The 24,882-nt window shown below is 47.9% G+C and overlaps 1 protein-coding gene across 7 annotated transcripts in view; it reads right to left on the bottom strand.

Annotated features, from left to right (window-relative positions):
- CHRM4 (cholinergic receptor muscarinic 4) overlaps window positions 1-20,405 on the bottom strand; it is a 43,867-nt gene extending 23,462 nt beyond the window's left edge. For 3 of the 7 annotated variants that reach the window (XM_048854717.2, XM_048854716.2, XM_048854715.2), the window contains exon 1: window positions 16,183-16,612. In XM_048854717.2, the coding sequence (XP_048710674.1) occupies window positions 16,183-16,237 (55 nt within the window). In that variant the 5' untranslated portion in view covers window positions 16,238-16,612. Of the gene's footprint in view, window positions 1-16,182; window positions 16,613-20,038; window positions 20,067-20,296 lie in introns of those variants that run through there. The other 4 variants (XM_075129559.1, XM_075129556.1, XM_075129557.1 and 1 more) reach the window with 3 other exon arrangements.
- Window positions 20,406-24,882: the final 4,477 nt, after the last annotated feature.

Raw genomic sequence — 24,882 nt, forward strand, 5'->3', positions numbered from 1 at the left:
GTTGTTGTTCGGTGTCACCATTTTAGGCCTCATCAGGATGATAAACAAAGCTGAGATGGGGGTGTTGTTATGAGCTGAGTGAAACCTTGTTATGGGTTGAGTTAAAACCCCATTAAGGCTTCACACCTAACAGTAAGCATAAGCCCCCACCTAAGACAAAAGGCATGTGTGAACCCACCCAGGAGCTCTTGGCTGAGTATTGTTTTCGGTATGTGTGTGTGTGTGGGAAGAGAGATCTCACAGAAACTGAGAACAGAGGAGAACCAGCAGAGAGAGAGACAGCCTGAGAAGCTGAAAGCATGGTGGCTGACCCTGGATGAAACCTGGAAAGAAGCTTATTGATCAGGGAAGCAGGCTAAAAGAGTGCTCTTTCTGCTGTGAGCAAAAGAAGCTGTTTTCTGCTATTTGATTCCCTCTGCACTCAGGATGTTGTGCATTCTTTGTGAATAAACATAACTGCGTCAAAGAAATACCTAATTATCACCAATTTCTGCACCCAGCTGGAACACCCACAGGGCCTCAGACATTGACTGGTCACTTGAGTCACAAATGGGCAAAAACAGTTACACACACTAGGTTTGCTCCAAACCCCCGCTTCTGGCTGTGTTTGCCTTTATGGCTAACTTTATATTAAGGTTTCATTGTTATACGAATGTGAGAGACATGAGCCGCCTGCATTAGAGATGGTTAACAAGCACATCAGTAGAAGGTATTATAGGTTATAAGCCACTGTTATAAATAATTTATTGCCCTGCTGGAGCATATAATCTATAACAATTGATTATCTAGCTATTAAAACATCTATTATTCATTTATTAAACCTTTGTAAACTATTTATAAATGGAACCTTAATATAAAGTGTGACTTAAATGGCAACAAAATAACCTCAGCCTAACCTTTCTTTTGCACTTAACTGCTTTCCCAAAAGAACCTCTTCTGTCCCTGGCCCTAGTTCCCTCTGCCTCAGATAAAACCTCAAATTCTTTTATACTCCTGGGTTGAAGCTATAAGACCACCTGTTCTAGGGCAGTTCAGCATAAATAAGTCTGCCCTCTAAGCAGCAAGCTATAGGTTCCTGCCTTGAAGATTTATATTAGACATAGCACAACGAGTAGGGGTAATAGGATGGGGAGGGGGCAAGGGCAAGAAAGGATGAGGGTGACAACAACACGGTCCTGTGGTAATTTGGATTAATCATGCTCCCTTGCATGGAGCTTCAGTTTCCATGGGTTTTCAGGAGTTAGTACTTGATATTATAGATAGAAATGATCCTAGAGGAGAGATTGGAATGAGGAGAGTGAAGTGGCCAGTGGATGATAAATGGGAGGGCATTCCAAATGTAGGGGGCACCACAAACAGACTCATCCCCAGCATGCAGAACAAATAACGTCACCCTCAGTAAACACTGAACTGACGGCCTTTACCTGAGCCAAGAATGGCAACAAACAGTTAGCAATTATCTTTGAAAACTTGTGGATGGCAATGACAGGAGAGATTCCAGAGGACAGGAGGAGGGCAAATATCGTGCCAATCTATAAAAAGGGGAACAAGGACAACCAGGGGAATAACAGACCAGTCATCTTAACTTCAGTACCTGGAAAGATAATGAAGCAAATAATCAAGCAATTTGCAAACACCTAGAAGATAATAAGGTGATAAGTAACAGTCAGCTTGGATTTGTCAAAAACAGATCATGTCAAAGCAACCTAATAGCTTTCTTTGATAGGGTAACAAGCCTTGTGGATAGGGGGGAAGCAGTAGATGTCGTATATCTTGACTTTAGTAAGACTTTTGATACTGTCTCACATGACCTTCTCATAAACAAACTTCGGAAATACAACCTAGATGAAGCTACTATAAAGTGGGTGCATAACTGTTTGGAAACCATTCCCAAAAAGTAGTTATCAGTGGTTCACAGTCAGGCTGGAAGGGCATATCAAGTGGGGTCCTGGAGGAGTCCAGTTCTGTTCAATATCTTCATAAATTATGTAGATAATGGCATAGAGAGTACATTTATAAACTTTGTGGAGGATACCAAGCTGGGAGGAGTTGCAAGGACTTCAGAGAACAGAATTAAAATTCAAAATGATCTGGACAAACTAGAGAAATGGTCTGAAGTAAATAGGATGAAATTCAATAAAGACAAATGCAAAGTACTCCACTTAGAAAGGAACAATCACTTGCACACATACAAAATGGGAAATGACTGCCTAGAAAGGAGCAATGCGGAAAGGGATCTGGGGATTATAGCAGATCACAAGCTAAATATGAGTCAACAGTGTAACCCTGTTGCAAAATAAAGCAAACATTATTCTGGGATATATTAGCAGGAGTGTTGTAAGCAAGACACAAGAAGTAATTCTTCCACTTTACTCTGTGCTGGTAAGGCCTCAACTGGAGTATTGTGTCCAGTTCTGGGAGCTACCTTTCAGTAGGGTGACCATACGTCCTGTTTTGGCCACGACAGTCCCTTTTTTAGGCCCTGTCCCGCTGTCCTGACTTTTTTTTTTGACAAAACTGGGCATTTGTCCTGTTTACTCTTGCCAACTGATCATCAGCCCTGCACACAGGGTGGGGAAAGGGGAGGCTCGGACCAGCCCCGCACGAAGAGGGGGAAGGAGCTGGGGGGGGGGGTCGTGGGCTGGGTTCAGGGGGCCTCAGAGGACCAGCCCCACATGTGGGGGAGTGAGGGGATCATAGGTGCCAGTGGGGTGGGGGAGCTCAGACCCGCCCACTTTCTGGATCCCAATAGGATCAAGAGGCTACAGTCTGAATCAGCTGTAGCTGCTTCCAAGTAGTCTCAAGGATAGTGTGACAATTTAGTGAATGCACAAAACTTCAAGCCATGAAGAGCAGGTGTTTTTGTGATGCTTTTGTTAGGACCAGGCAGGCAATTTCTTTCCTTTAACAATATACAAAGTGATATGGGGCTTGGCATCAGAAAACCCAATTAACTCTCTAGATGCTGAGCTCTTCTGGATACTTATAACTTTAAAATGGGCCCTGCAAAAGTATGTCCATGAATAACATCAATAACTTAAATACCAACTCCCTCCTTTTCTAGAGGGTTATTGCAAAGAAATTGAACTTTCAGGCTATTCAGCTAGAAAGATCATAGAGTAGGAAATAGCCACTGCAGAAGAATCCCCAAAAGTTTTACAGATTTGAAAAAAAATCACCAAAAGTAATTTCCTGTAAATATGTCACTGTTTCATTCCCTAGTGGCTCCTGCTGGCTGCAGCAATGAGCTCTCCAGCAACGGTCAATGTAGGCACATGCTGGCACAGACTCCAGGCGTCTCAGCAGTAATAGCTTAATCGGGCTGGGAACCCGATTGCTAGGCAGCATGAACATTAGCACTCCTGCAATGGTGCACCCTAGTATAGTAGGTTTCAGAGTAGCAGCCGTGTTAGTCTCTATTTGCAAAAAGAAAAGGAGGACTTCTGGCACCTTAGAGACTAACCCATTTATTTGAGCATAGTATAGTAGCTGCTAGCATGGAAGTGTGAAAATAATGAGATGCCAAATTGCCAGCATGAGTAGAAGCACAAAAGAAAATAGTTGTGAATATTCCCAGTTCCATTACGTAGTAGAATAAAGTTGCTTTTTCTAAAAAGAGATCCTGCTTCCCCCTGGCTTATTTTTCCCAGTTTTTTAGCTGTTTGGCAGACTCTAGGGATGGCTGAATGAGACACTTCAGGTCTCTGGTCTTGACCTTCCCAGAATTTAGCAGCTTCTCTCATCTGGAGATCCAACTAGTCCCTTTTATGAGTTAATGTAGCAGCTGTGAAGATATTTCTTACTGTGGAGCATAAAAGCTATTATTACTCATTATTTTCATTATGGTAATTCCAAGAGACCCCAGTCAGGGATCAGGGTCTCCTTCCACTAGGCACTGAACACACATATAACAAAAAGATGGATCCAGAGCTAGACAGTTTCAGGAACTCTCTACACTTGGAAGATGATCTATTGCTAACCAATGGTTGTCAACAACAGGAGTTCCCCATTCCCCTCCTCCCCCACAAACTGCTAATAGAGATGGGTTCAAATTGTTTTCAGCACCACTCCAGTAATCATGATGTACACGATAGCCCTCTAAATCTCAATCATGCTTTCTGTACATCTACTAAAACTGGATTGGTCCCATCCAGACAGGAGTCAAAACATTCTCATTACCAGTGCAGGGGGCCTAAACAATCTCAACACAGGTCGTTTTCCAAGTGTGGAGAGATCTTTAAAGTAGGGCCCCACATTTCCAGAAATAAGCAACTGCAGCATTGGCAGTGAGATTCACCTTACCCAGAATAGTACTCCCAAATCTGCATTTTGCTTTTTTTAAACTACATTTCTAGAATTTACTGTTGCAGAGAAAATCTTGAAAATGTCCCACAGTGTAAACAATGCACTAAAATGTTCCTGTGTTTGCAGAGAGCATAAAACAATACTCCAAGAAATGTGAATTGCTATGGTCATATCAATGGAGCATTAACTCTTGAACCTAAAGATGACATTGTTAACTATTTCACTGGTGAACACTGTTGCAAAACATCAAAACAATGTGTTTATTTTACAAATCTAAACTGCTTCCCACCCACCTCCTATGCCAAAAGACTTGATTCCAAATCCAGCTACCAAACCCTTTTCTGACAGCTTCTATTGTGCAGTTAGGCATTGTCAATACAAAACTCTGTTGCAAGTTGAAACCTGCAAATGTGGGGATGTCAAATAAATGAATTTAATATCAATATCGGTAACACATAGCCTACTGTTCTGGCTGGATTATTCATTATCATATTTAATTCAGTTTTTTAAAAACTTAATTCTATAATGTACATGAAGGTGCCACAGAATTCCACTCTCCTGCACCAGAGTGCCACATTATCCAAGGACTTTAACATGGAATTTAGATCCAATTTGCTGTGGACTACACAGGGGTTTGCCTTAAAGTATAAACTTTCCAGAAGAATTTCTTCATGTCTAATCTGACCCAAGAACCCCTTAATGCCAACTGACAAGGGGGGTATAGGAATGTCCCATGTCTGGTAGGTACATTCTGGCATCAAAGAATATCATGTGAGGTCTTAAATGAAAGCCAGGATCACATACTGGTCAATACGATTGTGAAATGTATATACCAATACTTTGTATGGATAGTTTCAAATCTCTTATCAAGACAGAATCGACAAACAGGTTTTCTGTCAGGCAGGGATGTTTATTCACCTGTCTCTCTGTTGAGATGCAGATTAAGCATTGTAAGTTAACACAATGGATATCCATTTACATGTGAAGTCAGCAGGGAGATGTGAAATCAATAGAGAAGCAGCACACAGGAAAATAAGCCCTGGGTTCTTATCCTTACTGAAAGAAGAAAAGGAGTACTTGTGGCACCTTAGAGACTAACAAATTTATTTGAGCATAAGCTTTCATGAGCTACAGCTCACTTCATCAGATGCATTCAGTGGAAAAACTGAATGCATCCGGTGAAGTGAACTGTAGCTCACGAAAGTTTATGCTCAAATAAATTTGTTAGTCTCTAAGGTGCCACAAGTACTCCTTTTCTTTTTGCGAATACAGACTAACACGGCTGCTACTCTGAAACCTATCTTACTGAGTAGAGACAACGAACTTTCAAGATATAAGTAAAAGGCAAAGAAGATGCCCCTTGATCCTGCACCGAGAAGTAAATGAGCAGTGCATTTACAGTCATGAAAATGAGTTCTCAGCCAACCTTTGTTGAAATGTGCACAAGTCCAGGGGTCCAAATATAATGCATCCCAGGCAGATGTGATTGCAGAGCCATTGGCCATTATCTTTGAAAATTTGTGGTGATCGGGAGAGGTCCCGGACGATTGGAAAAAGGAAAATCTAGTGCCCATATTTTAAAAAGGGAAGAAAGAGAACCCGGGGAACTACAGACTGGTCAGCCTCACTTCAGTCCCCAGCAAAATCATGGAGCAGGTCCTCAAGGAATCCATTTTGAAGCACTTGGAGGAGAGGAAGGGAATCAGGAACAGTCAACATGGATTCACCAAGGGCAAGTCATGCCTGACCAACCTGATTGCCTTCTATGATGAGATAACTGGCTCTGTAGATATGGGGAAAGCAGTGGATATGATATATCTTGACTTTAGCAAAGCTTTTGATTCTGTCTCCCACAGTATTCTTGCCAGCAAGTTAAAAAAGTATGGATTGGATGAATGGACTATAAGGTGGATAAAAAGCTGGCTAGATTGTCAGGCTCAATGGGTAGTGATCAATGGCTCAATATCTAGTTGGCAGCCGGTATCAAGCGGAGTACCCCAAGGGTCGCTCCTGGGGCCAGTTTTGTTCAACATCTTTCCCAATGATCTGGATGATAGGATTAATTACCCATCATAAATTCTCAGATGACACTAAGCTGGGGGGAGAGGTAGATACGCTGGAGGGTAGGGATAGGGTCCAAAGTGACCTAGACAAATTGGAGGATTGGGCCAAAAGAAATCTGATGAGGTTCAACAAGGACAAGTGCAGAGTCCTGCACTTAGGATGGAAGAATCCCATGCACCGCTACAGACTAGGGACCGAATGGCTCGGCAGCAGTTCTGCAGAAAAGGACCTAGGGGTTACAGTGGACGAGAAGCTGGATATGAGTCAGCAGTGTGCTCTTGTTGCCAAGAAGGCCAACGACATATTGGGCTGTATTAGTAGAAGCATTGCCAGCAGATCGAGGGAAGTGATTATTCCCCTCTATTCGGCACTGGTGAGGCCACACCTGGAGTATTGCGTCCAGTTTTGGTCCCTCCACTACAGAAGGGATGTGGACAAACTGGAGAGAGTCCAGCGGAGGGCAATGAAAATTATTACAGGGTTGGATATTAGGAAACACTATTTCACTAGGAGGGTGGTGAAGCACTGGAATGGGTTTCCTAGGGAGGTGGTGGAATCTCCATCCTTAGACGTTTTTAAGGCCTGACTTGACAAAGCCTTGGCTGGGATGATTTAGTTGGTGTTGGTCCTGCTTTGACGATTTAGTTGGTGTTGGTCTTTACATGACCTCCTAAGGTCTCGTCTAACCCTAATAGTCTATGATTCTGTGAAACTCTGCAGAGGATGTTGTGGGGTGAGGTAAACTTCTTTAGACAGGAGGTAAGCCTGTTAAGATTAGTCTCCAGAAAGCATGTTATGATTTTGTTTTATATGTAACCTTTTAGTTCCATTATTCTTACTCACTATCTCTTGAAACCTTGGTAATAAACTTATCCTTGTTTTCACTATCAATATATCTAAGTACTGTGATATTAAGCAAGGGGCTGATCATGAGTTGAATCATATAAGCTGGTGTGTACATTATTCGCTGGGGGACAGCACACTTGGTATTTCTGTGAGTGTTCAGTGGATAAGGGGCTGGTTCAAAGGGACTCAGGGACTGGGGTATACCTATTGCTAACCTGAAAACAAAAGGCTAGCATTTCCCAGAGGAGAGTGCTTGGGTTAGTAATAGGCTGGTGGTGTCAGGGAGCTGACACCCAGCTAAGCATAAACAAATGTCCCTCATGCTGGAGGCAGGGGGCTAACAAAGTGACTCACAGTCCTTGGTACCCTGAGAACCAACACACCCCATACATAGGATGAAATTCACCCTTGTCCAGAGGACAAGCAAAAAGCCAATGCTTTAGTCTCTCTCATGCCCTATTTGGAAAATGTAAGTAGTGCACAGATCCTTTGCATCGGGAAGATTTCACCCAGACAGATGCTGCGGGAGTCTGTGATCAGTGTGTGGCTGCACAATTTGAAGAGAAGAGTTGAGTCAAGCTAAGCAGAGCAGGAATGGTGTAGGACAGGATGGAGTCACAGAGTATAGGTAAAGAGAGTGATTATGTTGCTAACAGGACTCTTATTTGCAGGACTTCCCTTAGTGACCTCTGGGTTGTCATAGCAATAGGACGTTGTATCCATAGCAGCACCATTTAGGGGCTTTGACAGTACAGTCAACTTCATGGCAAAGTAAAGTGAGATGAGTGTATGATGAGCCATCACTCAAGTTCAAGCCTCTGAACATCATTAGAGTTCAAGTGGGTGTATTATGCTACCATTACGGGTGTAAACAGTGGCACAAAGTCAAGGCCACTGACTACAAGTTTCTCCACCAGAGGCTCCTCACAGAGAGCAATTCTCCAAAGGCCACTATTTTAAATGAACCAGGATTTTATATTAATATATTTCACAAATTAACACTGTGGCCCATGATCAATTATACTGACGTGACAAACTGAAGGGTGTGTGTGTGAAGGGTATGTGCACAGATGGTGTCTGGGGGAAAGAGAGGGCTTGTGCATATGGCGTTTGGGTGCATCCATGAAGGCAAGTGAAGACTGTTGCCTGGTTGTATGTTTCTTACCTTCAGCTGTCATTCCTCCCTTCTCAGTACAAGAGGCAGAACTCCTGAAGGGGGGAGCAGACCAGGGTAACTGAGATGAGATGTACTAGGGACTCTTCAGGAGAGGCTGGACTGCTTTATGCACCCACATTAATGTCTGATTATCCTGCCACCTTGCCATGAGTAAAATCATGGCATGGAGCAGCAGCATAGCCTCCTACCACTTGTCACCAAGCTTCTGGCCCAGAGTCATAGGAGATGGTCAAGTAGTAATATGCCTATGAAATGCCTAAATCCTGCTTGTAAATTCAGTAAATGAATTACTCTGAATATATGCAGGATGGAAATGAAAATGAGAGGCAGTATGCACAGTAAGTTAATACAGTAACTAAAGGTTTAAATGGAGATCGTATGAATTAATGTGCTCCCATAGGCCAGAAATGCCTGGAATTGGTCAAGTGATACTTTGTTGCAACTAATTAATACAATAATTATATAAATAAGCAATAATGCTACAATCATCCAGCCTACACCTGGTTAGTAACCTGGGCAGAATAGCTTGAGGGTTCCTGCTGTTTCTCAACTGGTGATCTGAACTCCTTGGAAGTTAAACAATTTTGGAGGAACACCAATGAGGTGATTTATGATTCTTCAACCCAGAACAGGGACTGAGGCCCAGATCCTCAAAGGGATTAGGCACTTAACTTCTATTGAAACCAATGGAACTTAGGTAGGGTGACCAGATAACAAGTGTGAAAAATTGGAACGGGAGGTGGGGGGTAATAGGTACCTATATAAAACAAAGCCCCGTATTTTGGGATTGTCCCTATAAAATTGAGAGTTAGGTGCCTAAACCCCTTTGATGATCTGGGCCTGAGCCCTGAGGTAGGATGTGAAGACTGGTTAATTAATGCTTGTACAGCACTTTGAATGCACAAAGCTCTATACAACCAGTGAGTATTGCTACAGTTTAAGTGCAGACAGATCTGGATGAAGGAAATGCTTGCTGTATCTGCTAGAAAACTGGGGAAATAGAGGGATTTGTATGTTTTGAGTCTAGTTTCTGTGGTGAGGAGGTAAGCACAAAGAGCCACAACTAGAGAACTCCCTGACTGGGAAGTCCCTCTATATTATCCTGGTCCTCTCTAGTAACTGTTGAGGACCAGGAACTCTATAACCACTCCACAGCATCCATGATAGGGACTTTCATTATCATCCATATGTCCATTCTCAGAACTTTCTGAAAAATGCTCCTTTAGACTAAATATTGTAGACTTGGTTTCAGAATCCACCCACAATTGTTTCCCCCACACACACACCCCCAAGCTGATTTTGAGCTATTGGAGAGTGAGGAATGCATTTTTCCAGTATTTCATTATGCTCACCTTTGAACTCAGATATGGATGAATAAAAATTCCTCTAAATGTTCCATGGAAATGGTCCCTATGGAGGAATCATGGAGGGAAGGAGATAAACCCTCAGAAGTCATAAGCGATTTGAAAAAATCACTTCTGAACATAATCAAGAGGTACCTGCTAAGGTTATAGCAGAACCTACCAACACCCCACCCACTTTGTGACATCCAATGTTGGCGCTCCCACCTGTTTTGCCCAAGAAGTTACTATTCCCAGGTTGTTTTAGGGAAAATCTGCGGGAGAAAATTAGTGCATGTCACACTGACAGCAGAATTCTCCAAAAGGTGCCCCGATTTTCTGATCCTGGGTAAAAGTACCAGTTGGCCATGTGAGAGAAAATCCTACTGGGTGTTAGCCAAACTTAATTTACTGTGTGGCTAGCTAAACTTAATTTACCCATATGCAAGCTCAAAATGGCATTTTGTGTGTGGGCATCTGGCAGCATGCATGCAAAGAGGGCACATTTAAATTATAGCCTACGTTTCTATCTACTCCTGTTGCAGATGTTCTCATCTGCTTTCTTCTTAGAGGTGCTGCTTTCCTGTTAACGTAGCCTGGCAGAAAAAATAGCAGGGACTTGCCAACCCATTCACTTCAGTGGCCCTGGATCACTACTCTCAAGACCTCCAGACATCTCAGTGAGAGAGGAACTCCAGAGCATAGTTAGCACAATTTCAGTGTAAACATGCAGAGGCCCTTTGTATCTTTCCCACATTTTGGGAGGGGCGGGGATAGGGTGTTTGCTGTCTTATTAAAAACAAGGCAATGAAATGCAAAAACTCTCTCTCTCAGGTACCTATCTGGCTCCCAACACTGTGCATGATTAGAATCTTGTGAGGACAGGTTTAAACACAAACACACTGCCCCTTCTGCAATGCCCATAATAAATGAATTATGCCAGTACTAAATCATTTCTGTTAGGCTTTCTTGTATTAAAAACAACATACTAATCTATGGAGGTGGTCACGTGCCTAACATGAGAGAACAAACTGTCCTGTTGTGATAATAACCTTTACCCTTCCCCATCCATCCATCCATCCAGCCAGCCAGCCATCCAGCCATCTTCCACCCCAACGTTTTCCCCACAACCCACTCATCTAAAATTGACATTGCATTCTCTTTCAGGTATGGACAGTAATTTTCGATGAGTTCTGTAAAGTTCCCATCATGCCTTTGTGCACATGAAATAATAATAAAATAAGAATAGAATGCAAAAGTTAAGTATAGTAATAGTACTTAGTAATATTAACTCACCGACACTGCACATAATACTTTTGATTAATAGTTATGTTATTAAATGTCACCTGAATATGTACAGTATGAACAAAGTAATGTTACTATGGCTTTGATTTAGCAAAGTGCTTCAAGTAAGTGCTTAGGTGCTCTGCTGACCTGTGCTTTGTGAGAGCTTTTATTTCTTCATGCCCTGATTTTCTGCATCGAAATGTGTAACCTTAACATTACTTTAAATATACGTACATTTGGCCATAGAAAATTGCTGTACTTTTGTGCGTGAGCTTTCCAGGTAGGCAGAATAAATGTCCCACAATTTCTACTCCCTGGGAGAGATTATCTAGATTGATGTTAATGGGGAAGGGGAGTGGTGCTGGTTGTTACAAGCACCATTTCAGATAGTATACGCTGGAGTGTTTTGTTGGGATAACAGTTGCGCTCTGCCTAGGATGGAGTACATGTGGCCAGCATATGAGCAGCATTCTATTTGAATCTCTAACTAAACAGCCAGAAACACCACCCTTCACTTTTAAATATATGTGTCTCATACAACTGGATATGTACATGCATGTCCCAGTATTGGCTGGTTCTCTGGAAACAGAACCACCAGAACTGGTCTTGTCTTCTTCTGCCAGAAACTGAGACATGGATGGCCAAGCCCAGTGGTTGGTGCAGTGACAGTCTGCCTAAGAACCAGAGCCAGTGGTCAATGCTGGAACCAGGAGTTAATAGCAGGCTCAGAACAAGGCAAGCACAGGGCTGGCAACCAGGCTGGAAAAAGCTAAGTCCTGTGGTATCTGTCACTGCTATCAAGCAGGGGAGTGCACCAAGCTATGACGTGACATTAGGCAGATTGAGTGACTGTTTCTCCTGTGAGGCTTTAATACCTGCTCTGAGAGTCACCAGACCAGCTCCTGACTTGTGGATTCGCTAGAGCCTAGCATAGAAATGATTCATCACTGCATGTGGCTTAATCAGGCTCTAGTTCATCACCTCACAGGTTCTCTGGGAATGGGCATGACTCTACCAGGTGGGAATTGGTACTGGCTGGTTCTCTGGAATGGGTGTGTCTCCCAAGCAGGCACTGGTGTTAGCTGGTTCTCTGGGAATGGATGCCATTAGTTGGTGTTGAGCTAACATGAACTGTGCCAATGAAAACAACAAGGTAGTTTTCCAGCTTTTTGGTAAAAGCACAAGCTGTGACTGCTAGTCCACACTGGAGACGTCTGTCTGGGTGTGCCACCGGTCAGGTTAGGAAGGACAATGAATAACTGAAGAGGTTCAAAAAAAAAAAAAAAAAAAAAAAAAGCTAAAAATATAGTAAGGTTGCCAACTCTTGCAATTTTAACATGAGTCTTCCAATATCTGGTCTTTTACTTAAATCCCCAGCTCCAGAAAACTATCTAACTGGCTTAGGGTATGTCTATACTGCAGTAAAACACTGGTGTCTGGCCCATTTCAGCTGAGTCAGGCTAATAGGGCTATAAAATTACAGTATAGATGTCTGGGCTCAGGCTGAAGCCCAAGTGCTGGGACCCGCTGAGTGGGGAGGGTCCCAGAGCTCAGTCTCCAGCCAGAGCCCAAATGTCTACCCTGCAATTTTATATCCCCACAGCCTGAGCCAGCTGATGCAGGCCAGCTGTGGTGTTTTACTGCAGTGTAGATGTACCCTTAGATACTTGTATGGCCACTATTACCACAGTATCCAAGCACTTTACAAGTTCTAATGGACTTATCCTCATAGCACCACCAGGAAGTACTATTATCCCCCTTCGGCAGATGGCAAATGGTGGCACAGAGAGGCTAAGGCTCAGATCTTCAGAGGTGTTTAGGCTCCAAAGTTCCATTGATTTCAGAGAAAGTTAGGAGTCAAAACACCCTGGTGGAGCTGGGCCTCGGTGACTTGACAAGGTCTCACTGGCAGTCTGTGAAAGAGAGAGTCTTGAGCCCAGCGCTCCTAACTGGCAGTCTAATATCCTGATTTTAAACCAATCTCATGATCTGGGGGGGGTTGTGATTCATGACTTTTTCATTTGGGGTTGGCAGTACTGGGTTCAGTACTTTCCTAACATCATTTGCCCCAGGGAAGTCATCTGGTCCCCAGTAGGAAGATAGGTTTCAGAGTAGCAGCCATGTTAGTCTGTATCTGCAAAAAGAAAAGGAGGGCACCTTAGGCACCTTAGAGGCACCTTAGGCACCTTGTGGCACCTTAGAGACTAACCAATTTATTTGAGCATAAACTTTCGTGAGCTACAGCTCACTTCTTCAGATGCATCCAATGAAGTGAGCTGTAGCTCACAAAAGTTTGTGCTCAAATAAATTTGCTAGTCTCTAAGGTGCCACAAGTCCTCCTGTTCTTTTTTCAGTAGGAAGATAGATGCTCTGAACCCCAGTGAAAGGGGGAGGGGAGGCAGAGGCAGCACAGCTGTGAAAGGAAGAGGAGATGGAGCTCACAGGATGGCAAATGAGAGGGAAGACAGACATACAACAATCTCTCCCTTAAAGTGCCACGAAAAGATCTGAGAACCCCTGTATCATTGGAATGGAAAGAGAGCAGCTAGGAGATCACCTTATCTGTGCACATCAGCTTCTGCTAAATCATTGCTTTTACCCCTCTGGTGTCCCAGGAAGAGTGAGAGGATCTTTTGCATGAACATGGATTGAAAGGAACCACCTCCCTTCACTTCTCCTAAGCAGGAGACCCCACTTGCTAGGTGTATCATCCCTCTGCTAGGAAATCCGCGGGAGCAATTTTCATTTTAAAAGGAGTCTCTTTTGAGACAGTTTCCTGCTGGGAAAAGGAGTCTTTTTTAGAAATGGAAACATCACATCAAACAATATCTCCAGAAAGCTGAGGGCTGCTGATGTCACAACGCCTACTGGTGCCCATTCTGATGTCACCCACTTCCACCGTTCCAGGTGGGATGTGGTTGAAAGGAACAATACAAGAAATGAATGCATTGTTTAAAGTGACCCAAATGAAAATTCCAGTCCATTCACACATCATAGTCTAATCCCACCTTACCAGTCACCCGACCCCACTGATTTACTTTACACCTTCAGTGAGTAAACCCAAGGAAGGCAGGAATTACCTAGCATGGGCCCAGTGGGTAAAATTAAAGTAATGAGGTGAAATTAAGCAAAAGAAACGTGAAGTGAATGGGGACGGGAACCAAACTGTGAGATCGGTGAAAGAGAGGAATCATCTCATAAGGAGAAAGAAAAGGAGACCTGTGGCACCTTAGAGACTAACCAATTTATTTGAGCATAATCTTTCGTGAGCATCCGATGAAGCGAGCTGTAGCTCACGAAAGCTTATGCTCAAATAAATTGGTTAGTCTCTAAGGTGCCACAAGTACTCCTTTTTTTTTTTGTGAATACAGACTAACACGGCTGTTACTCTGAAACCTCTCATAAGGAGAGTCATGCCAGCCTCTTCGTCCGTGGGGACATTTAAAACTGACAGTCAAAGCCCAGGAGAATGGACTTCAAGGAACAACCGGTGTCCTGCAAGGGAGTGGGGAGGACTAGATGGTATCTAATACATATTTCCAGCTGTCCTCTCTACAATACTTCAGTGGTAGATTTACACAGCCCTGCTCTTTAATATCATACCAGTGACACACAATAAGCATGATCCACAACAGCTCATGATTACACATCCCAGATTTCCCAGTGTCTTTGTACACACACGTCCTTAAACTCTTGTCCAATCACCATCTAGCCCCTTGTATTTGCTCGTCGCTCCCCTTCCCTCCTGTTTTGTTGTCTCCATCAGAGTGTCAGCTCTGCCGGACAGCGACCATGTGGGCCCAGTTTGTACAGCGCCCAGCACATTGTAACAAAGGTGTTGCCTACGGCACTTGCTCTCCCTCTAAGGGAACAGGAACGATCCCGGGTTTCCTTGATAATGACACTGCCCCCTGTCCTCCCTACCCTGATTTATGCCCTATGTGCCCCTGAGTCCCGCGCTAGCTGTAAGGGGGTCACGGGTGCTAGCTCCACAGCCCAGACTGCTCCTGAACGGTGCCCGCGGCCAGGCGCCCGGCGAAAGCAGTGCTACGCCAAGCCCAGGGCTGAGTAGGCCCTCGTGCTGCAGAGGGGAAGCGTCCCCGTGTCCCCAGAGCTCCCCTCCGCACCCGGGGAACCGAGGCTTGCGGGGAAGCCAGGTGAGTGCCACGTGCTTTGCTGGGTGCTGTTATAAGGGGCCGGAGAGTCTCTAGTGGCGATTGCCCTTGAGGCTGCAGGCGGTGGGGAAGGCGAGGGGACCAGTGCAAGTCGCTGGGGCCGGATTGCGGGGTCCCCTAGGCGAAAACTGCCTCCTGCGCTGGGTACAAGTCTAACGTGGCTGTAGACTGGATCCGAATTAGGTGCTACCCATTGTGGCTCTTTCCTGAGAACCGCTTCCCAGGGCGATCCGAATCTCACTGGCCCGGCGTGGGCGCTGCCCCGGGCGGCGGGGCCGGCTGGTGGAATCTGGGTTAGTCCCCGTCCCCCGCAGCAGCTGGAGCGGTTCGCTGGCTGCTAGAGCCCCCCCGCTTCCCAGATGTTGCGCCAAGTGACAGCTACCAAAGGCGAGAGAGAAGCGCAGAAAAGCCATTTTTAGGCAAATGGAGTCCGGGAAAGTTGACGGAGAGACAGCGCGTCCTCAGCCCGCCGCGGGAAAGCCCGTGCGCCCCTTCCCCGACCCCGGAGCCTCGGTCCCCTTCTTGGGACGAGCCTAGAAAAGCGGGGAAGTGCCGGAGCCCGAGGCTGCCGGCTGCCCTGAGAGCCCCCGCTGTGTGCAGCGACTGGGGCAGACCCCACCCCTTTGACCACCTCTGTACCCCGGCGCCATCGCCTCCCCCACCGCCCCGTCTAACTACACCCCCAAAGTAGGGGGCACGTAGGAGCAGGGGGCGCTTGGGGAGTGGGCGGGCCGCGGGGGAATCCCCCCCCCACTATACAATCTGCGCTATCCCCCGCCCCCACTCCTGCAAACTCCTTGGCCAAGGGCACCCCGGGCGCCCGCTCCGGCTGGAGGGGGTCACTGTGCTAAGCAGAAGCCCGGCGGAGAGCTGAAGAGACAGGCGCGCCCGGCCCGGGGCAAAGGGCAGCCAACGCCCGGCCGGGGGATCGCTCTGTGCACTCCGCCTCCCGGCCCCGCGCACGGCCAGGGGGGAGCAGCTCACTCACCGGGCGCCCCCCACGGCGTTAGCGCTGCGGCGCCGGTGCCGTTCTCAAAGCCCATGGTGCATCTTCCCGCACGTCGGGCAGCGCCCGCGGCTGGGGGGCTGGTGCCGATCCAAGGAGAGCGAACGAGCCCAGGCGCCGGAGTCCGCTTCAGGGGAGGCTCCCTCGGGCATTTCCCTCGGCAGCCGGGGTTGCGCCGGGAAGGCGAAGAGAGCCGGAGCCGGAGCCGGGCCGGCGTGGCGTGGCCAGCGCTCCTGCCGGGGCCGCCCCGCGCCCAGCCCTGCCCAGATGTGCCGCCCTCTGGCGCTAACTAGCGCGCGCCCACTTTTCTCCCCCGCGCAGAAAAAAGAAGAAAAGAAAAAGCAAAAGCAGCGAGGCAGCCCCGGCACCATGATGTAATGGAGCCTCAGCCAATCACGGCGGGGCTGCGAGCGCTACTTTCCCCTCTCACCCAACCTGAGGGGACCGTGGCTCGCCGCTGGCACATCACTGGGCAGGGCAGGGCGCGGGCGGCGGGAGCTCAGGGTCATGCCCCCCATTACTTGCCTTTGTCTGAGGCACCGTCCCGGAAGCCGCCGGCCCCAGGTGCTCGCTGGAGGGCAGGGCACAGGCCGCCTTGGCTCCAGCGTGAATGGCCTCGGGGGGCCCGGCGGGGGCCCCTATACAGCCGGTGTGGCCGGGGAGGGGGGAGGACTCTGTCAAATCTCTGCTTCCAGCCCTCCGTCCGCCTGGGGCGTGGGGCGGGAACCGCCCGGCCCTTTCCACAAGCTCAGCGCCCATGGGCACAGCCGAGGGGCGGGAGCAGCCCCGGGAGCAGGGCGCGCGGCTGTGTGGCCCGCGGGGGCGGGTTGCGCTTTCCCAGCCACACAGAGTCCGGGGACCCACGAGCTGTCGGCCCGGGAGGCGCGCCCGGGCTTTCAGCGCCGGACACCTCCCGGGCTGGGGTGGCGGCGAAGGGACGTGTGAGGGGGACAAACTAGGGCGAGTGGCGCCGATCGCAGAGCCCCGGTGGGGGCCCGCCCCCCGCCTTTCCAAGCACCGAGCCTCGGCGCTGACGGGCCGGCGCTAGGGACCGAGTGCGCTGCCCACAGGGCGCCCAGAGCGCGGCGGCCCAGGGCACAGGATCTGCCTCGCCCTGCTGGGGAGGGAGTCAGGCCGGACTCCGGTGGCAGCGGCTCTCCCGGCTCCGGAGAGAGACAGCCTTGCCCCACCCCCCTGGCACAGGGCTCGGGCTCCATTACGGAGACATCTGGTCAAGGGCTAATGAGATTAGCTCCCTAACTAAAGATTAATTGAGTCTTGGCCGCCTGCTTCCTAAACCCTGTTCTCCCGGCTCCCACTTGGGACAGCGAGCTCGGCCTCTCCCTGCGCAGCTCACCGGGCATCAGTGGGGACACAGAGTGCAGGCCTTTGCTCAGGCAGACTCGGCTCTGGGGCACTTTCAGGGGCTAATCCCCTGCGTGTGTGATCTCCTCCGCTCGGGGCTGGGTAGTGTCCGGTTAGATACCCAGACTGCCGGGCCCACAGAGTCGGAGGGGGCTGCGGGGCGTGGGCGGGGGGGAGGGTAGGGGAGCGGACTCTGATGGCAGGGCCATTCTCAGCGCCCTGGGACGGGAAGCAGCTCCAGGGGCAGCCTCTGTCCTGCCTGCTCCCCCGCGCCCCGCACCCGACGTTCAGCCCAGAGCGCATTGACAGGGGACGGAGGTAACCTCGCCAGTGGCTGGGTTTCCATAAACGAAGTCACTCCTGGCAGACTCCGCGGTCTGCTCGGGGATCGCTCTCCCAGAGCCAGAGACTCCGGGAGGCGCCGAGGTGCACAAACTGGCTGCACACAAAGAAGCGACACACAATAAGGAGTCGATGAGTTGAACATTTCGCTTCATGTCACCGCTCCCCCAAAGCCCATTCTGCTCTAATAGCTGGGAAGCGTACCTGGCTCATTGGACCTGACTGCGCTTCCAAATCAAGGGGTTGAGGGAATGGAACCCCGCCTGTTATACGGTTCATAGCCATGAACCCGTCTCGTCAGGCCAGGAGTGGGTTTTCTAATTTCTCTAACATCTCCCCTTCTCTAGCCAACCACCCCGGCGCTCTGCTGGAATATGCAGAAAGAATATGCAGGTGGAGAAGAGAGGAGGAGATTCGGAAGAATTTCCAGCGGTTTAACTGAGCAACAAAGGGGAAGAGTTCATCTCCCAAGCTGAGGTGTATCCCTGAGCTTGCGGATGTGATGGAACCCCACTGGAACCGAACCCCTGCACTGCAACAGGACGCTACAGAGAATCCAAGCACCGCAAAGGAGCCCCACAGAGAACATTTGCCTCCCAAGAGAATCCTGCATTAGAACATCTGCACCTCAACAGAACCTGCACGGAACCCTGGCACTGCAAGAGAACCCGCACAGAACCCGGGCACTGCAAGATAAACTCACGTAGAACCCTTGCACTGCAAGAGAACCCAGATCCTGTAAGAGAACCTTCCACAGAAACTGCCCACTGCAACCGAACCCCACACAAGACCCAAGCACTGCAACAGAACTGCAGGCGATCCCTGCGCTAAACCAGAATCCCCGTGTTCCAACAGAACCCAGCACAGCAGCCTTGCCCTGCAGCAGAGCCCCAACACCGCAACAGAACCTCTCAAAATGTCCCTGCCCTGCAACAGAACCCCCGCTCCAAGAATATAGTGTCACGTTCTTTTTTAATCATGGCCTCCCTCTCTTTTCTCAGCATCAGGGTAGGTTATGTACTCCTGTGCTGAGTCCTCAAATGCTCCGTCAGTGTAACAGATCAGGCAGCAGAGAGATCAGTGATGCTATAATAATCATTAAAAAAACACAGAGAAAGAAAAGAAATCACAAAAGAAGCAGCTGTTCATATTTCAGCAGCTGACACATTGATTTGAAACCCTGTAATTTCACCTGACGCTCATTTCAAATATTTATGGGTAATTTTTTCCTCCCCACTCCCCACTTTGCATTCTATTTCAGAAAATATCGGTGGGGATTCCACCCCCCAAAAAAATTCTATTCTGAAGTCAAAAGTTTTCCTGGGTGTTTTAAATAAGTTATTCAGAGGTCTTAGACGTCAATGCTGCATCTCCCCTCTAGTCTGGCTGAAAAGCTATCACCCTCGGTTCAGCACCAAGGACAGAGGTACGCACGGGAGGTAGATGGGGGCGCTGAGCTTGTATGGCTCAGGGGCCGACACGTGGAATCACAGACAGGCATTTCTAGAATTTTGAATGCCGCGGATCGGTAGGAAAGTTGCTAGCAGAAAAACCTAGTGAAGAGGTTCCATGGGAAGAGGCGTCGCGATCATAGACAACCCCATGCTCCCCAGTTTAGCCATTGGAGATGGTCCGTCTTGGAAGCCCACTCCAATCCCTGAAGCCTACAGCTCTTTAAAAAGCTTCATACAACCAAACTGATCGATGTAGTTCATTTACATCTAGCGCTAGTGTTCTGCATCCTCGCCTGCACGTGAGAAAGGAGACCATGGCTCTTTCTCCCATGTAGGATTAGGGACAGGCTACAGCGGGCGCCTGGGAGTCCCCGATTCATATCCCTCCACTGCAGGGAGGGCAGGGCTGGGTAGGTTTCTTGCCTCTGCTGGAGTCCATTCTCCTCGCTGGACACTGATAAACCAGCACGGCCACAGAGGATTTATCCAAATCCGGTGAGCAAGATGTTTGCTTTTGAAATGGACCAGCAACGATTTTCAAAGACAAGACCCCCTCCCCTCAAAACATTGTAAACGAGAACTCCTTTCTTGCTCCCTCATACACTCGGCTTTCAAACGGTCGGTATATGTTCCCAGGGACAAAACATCAAAACACAGTTTCATAAAATCTGATTTACCCCATAGTGCTGCCTTCTCTCGTGTAGCTATGAGAGCGGCTTTGTTAGGGAGGAAAAACAAATAAAAAGATTTCTCAACCCCTCCCTCCTCTCCGCACATACCCTTCCCCGCTGGAGCGCACACACCCATCCACCCACACCCCTTTCTCCCTCCTCTTTGTCTCCACACACACGTACACACACTCTCTGCATACGCCCCCTCCCTTTTCTGCACCCTTTCTCTCTCCCCCGCATGCACAACCCCCCCACACCACCTACCTTTGGGACAGAGGAGTTATCACAGGCTAAGGGAGACAATTCTGAGGAAGCCCTTTGTTAAAATACTGGCAGTATTCATAGTCTCAGGATTGCAGGAGAAACGGGCCCAGCCTGCAGTGCCCCCTCCCTGGAATCTCCTGCCCTGAGAAGGGGGGAGATTTCTGAGTCACAGCAAAGATAATGTTGCATTGTAATTTAGACAATTTTCTTTGCTGACACAATTCTAAGGCTGGAATTTTCGATGCATCACTCGGCACCCTGAAAAGGTCAAGCAGGCAATTCACTTGTATAAATTCCCATTGTGTTGTTCCCCGTCAGCACCAAGAGGACCCTCCTCCTCTGGCTACTGCAGGGGCCACAGACAAGCTTACCACGGGCCAGTTCCTGGAACTTCTCAGTTAGTGCCAGTTGCAAGGCTGTTTGCAGGTGCCTTTTCTTCTGCCTCATCTGGAATTATCCAAATGGAATTATTTCCTAGTGCTAGGGCCAGGTTCTCAGCTGGTGCAAACCAGCATAGCCCCATTGACTTCAGTGGAGTTATGCTGATTTATAAGTGAAAGATCTGGCCCACAGTTTTTAAGCTTGTGTCAGAAAGCTGCCTCCTATCACTACCCCCTCCTTCCCCCCACAAATAACCCACACCCAGCTAAGGGGACATGCCACATAGAATCATAAAATATCAGGGTTGGAAGGGACCTCAGGAAGTCATCTGCTCAAAGCAACCCCCTGCTCAAAGCAGGACCAATCCCCAACTAAATCAACAGGCATATTAGCCTGTTGTAGTGACTGGTGGGATGGCTAAAAGGAAGACAAACAGTCAGGGTTTGTGTTACCAGGCCTTGTCCAGCAGAGTCTCAGATCACATCTACACTATAAACTTTGGTCAATGCAAGTTTTGTTGGCATAAAGACACTGCAGTTAGCACATTGCTTGTGCTCATGTGCACTTGTCTCCTTGTGTGGGCATTGCACATGCTCACCAGGAGTGCCTGTGTTAATGCACAGTGCAGTGCACCATGGGCAGATATCCCAATGTGCAATCTGTCACCATCCAGCACACTATCTTCTGGGAAGTTTTGGCAATGCATGGTGGGGCTGAAGCGAGTAGTGCAGGGAGCAAGGGGTCAGCTTGCTAGTGTGCAACTGTCTCCATCCCATAATGTCATCCATACCATATAATTTTCACACCTTTTTCAAAATTCCACAAACCCACACAGGCCACCTTGCTGTCCGCCACCTCTGACAGAAGCATGGAGCCTGCACAGCTCTGCACTTTTGTCAAAAGCATTGTAAGCACAGGATGCACGATCCTCCTGTATTTGCAGAACCTAAAGAAGAACCAAATCAGTGGGGAGCATGACAATTTCTTGGTGGGCTAATTGCTGTGGGTCATCGCAAGAACCAGTTCAAGCTTGTTGGGGGCATTGATGAAGGAGCTGCAGATGGTGGAGTGCCACTTTTGGGTCCAAGAAACAAGCACTGACTGAAGGAACTGCATTGTAATATGGGCTTTGGGATAATGAGTAGTGGCTGCAGAACTTTTGGATGCACAAAGCCACATTCCTGGATCTGTGTGCCAAGCTCGCTCCAGCCTTCTAGCACAGGGACACCAAAATGAGAACTGTACTGACAGTGGAGAAATGAGTGGTAATCCCCTGTGGAAAGCATTTTGGAGTTGGAAAATCCACTGCAAGGGCCATTGTCATGAAAGCATGCAAAAGTGTGAAAGTTAATCACCTCCTGGTACACAGGACTGTGACTCTTGGCAATATGCAGGATCTACTGGATGTATTTGCAGAAATGGGGTTCCTGAATAGCATTGGGGTGATAGACAACATGCATATCTCTATTTTGGCACTAGACCACCTTGCCACAGAGTACATCAACAGAGAGGGCTACTTTTCTATGGTTATGCAAGCACTGGTGGATCACTGGGGATGCGTCACCAACATCAATGTGGGTTGGACAGGGGAGGTGTCTGACACTTGCATCTTTAAGAACACAGGACTGTTCAGAAAACTACAAGTAGGGGTTTTCTTCCCAGCTGGCAGATTACCACTGGAAATGTTGAAATGACAATAGTTATCCACGGGACCCAGCCTATCCCCTCTTCCCCAGGCTCAAGAAGCCGTACACTGGCCAACTTTACAACACCAAGGAAAGATTCAACTACCCACTCAGCAGGTGCAGAATGATATTTGAATGTGCTTTTGGTAGATCGAAGAGATGCTGGCATTGTTGACTCTCAAGATTGGATCTAAAAGAACAAAATATCCCAATGATTATAGATGCCTGATATGTCCTGCACAATATCTGTGAAGCAAATGGGGGGAAAGTTTCTGCTGGGATGGAGGGCAGAAGTGGAGAGGCTGTCTGCTCAGTTTGAACAGCCAGACACAAGGGCTTTTAGAAGAGCTCAAGGTGGAGCTATACAGTTTAGGGAGGGGCTTGCAAAGAGCACTTTAACTATGAGCCACAGTAATGCGCTGTGGTGCACTGTACTCTGCCTGTCCCCGATGTTTTGGGGTCTGTTTGGAATTGTGTGGCATTTGGTGTAGGTCTATGACTATAGCACTATCGATGCAACTGTTAATTTTGCAGTGCTTGCTGTACATTTATGGTGATTTTGCTGTTTGTTACTGCTCCTATGAGCTATGTTACCTTGTACTGTAACAAGTAATGGGTTGCTTTCAAAACTGCTAGGCACTCTGCAGCATATGTTGTGAACTAATAAAGATTAATTATGTTCCAGAGAATATAATTTTATTCAGTAACAAAACTGGTGAAAAGACAAAATCCTGGCAATTTTAAAGCAAATACATTATAAACTTAATCAATTAATATAAACTTTTGAAGGGGAAAGAACATTCATATCCATTTAAGCTACACCTACACTAACCATGGCTTTCACAGATCCGTGTATGTGAAGCTGTAGTTGTCTTTAATGTCCCTGGGGTGGACTGGTAGGGGGAGGTCAGCAGCCCCTGATGCCACATGGAATATTGAAGCGGGGGTAGAGAGGTGCTGCAATGGATTCCCCCATGGACTGCATCGGAAGGCGAGCCCAAGATTATTGAACCTGTAAGTCCCCAAGAGTTAGCAGCATCTGTGTTTGCTTCCAGAGAAGCCCGATTATGTCCTGGTGCATCTCCCTCTCCTTTTCCTGTGGGGACTCTAGGGCTTTCTCCTCTCCACTCTTTCCTTCTCCAGGCTGTCTGCAACATTCACCTGCCAGGCGCTATGCTCATGGTCTAAGTCAGCACTGGCTTGCAAGATCTCATTGAATATGTTATCCCGAGTCCTCTTCTTTCTCCTCCTTGTCTGACCCAGGCTTTCCACCGGTGTGCAGGAGGACCTCCTCAAGGCTGCAGTGGCAGCAGCTGCAGACAGAACACACAGTGGTACCATTGCCAGTCTACTCACAATGGAAAGCAAAACTTAAGATTCAAAACTCCCTTTGCTTGCTCCTTGTAACTTTTAAACAGGATGTGCTCATTGACACTTCTGCTTGGGAGAGCTTGTGCACGGCACCACTCACAGCACCAGCCCTGGTGAGTGTGGGCTGCCTGGAAATGAGAAGAGAATTGCTTGGTTGTATGAAACTATGAGTGTAGGGCAATGGCACTGAGTACTGGCACCATTTTCTGGAGGCAGTGGTGATTGTAGCTGAGATCTCATTCCTGGGGGTAACAAAGGCACAGATGCTGGTGGTGTCCCAAAGCCTCCCTATGTTGTTAGTCTGTGTACTGCATGGTGCCTGCTGTAGTTATCACTGACTGGTGTGTGAAAGTGTCCTACTGTAAAGGAAGAAATAAGGCGGCCACCCCTAGAAACCTCCAGGAGAGCATTGCAGAGTACTTCCCAGACAGTTTCATCAAGATCTCCCAGGATGATTCAAGGGACATCCCTGTGTACATAAACAAACTGCTCCGCATGGCCCCCCTTGCCTAACTCTACAGGGGAATGAGAAGCAGAGAACAGCTCTACCTCTCTTTATGTTGTAACATATCTCTTCTAGTATAAGTAAATTAAAGAAAAGTCAATCACTCAGTCCTGTTGAAATTGGGGATGCCATCATTGTAATGGGAAATAAATGTATACACTTTCTGGAGGATGCTTTTCCTGCATCTGGCTCATCCATGCTCGACTGCCAGGACTGACTGGTCTGCAGTGAAATCTCACAAAGGTCCTGGCTTGCAGCACAGCTGGACCCCCTGGTTGCATGTCTCCCATCCTCCTCCTCTTTCTCCTCCACCTTCACCTCTTCCTCACTGTTCAAGCCAGTGGCCTGTGGCTCAGGCTCCTTGGAGGTATCAACAATGGTTTTCAGGGTGGTGGTGGGGTCTCTGCCAAGTATGGCATGCAGCACTTTGTAAAAGCAGCAGGTCTGTGGATCAGCACCAGTTGAGTGTTGGCCTCCCTTGCCTTCTGGTATGCCTTCACTTCCACATGGCACTGCTGCTGATTCCTGCATCCCCCGTGCAATCTGGTCATAGATGTCAACATTTCTACAGCTGCTCCATAGCTTTGCTTGCACAGGCTCTTCTCCACACAAGCCCAGGAGATCCAATATCTCCTCTCTACTCC

This window comes from Caretta caretta, chromosome 6 (assembly GCF_965140235.1).
Source record: "Caretta caretta isolate rCarCar2 chromosome 6, rCarCar1.hap1, whole genome shotgun sequence".
Taxonomy (NCBI): domain Eukaryota; kingdom Metazoa; phylum Chordata; order Testudines; family Cheloniidae; genus Caretta; species Caretta caretta.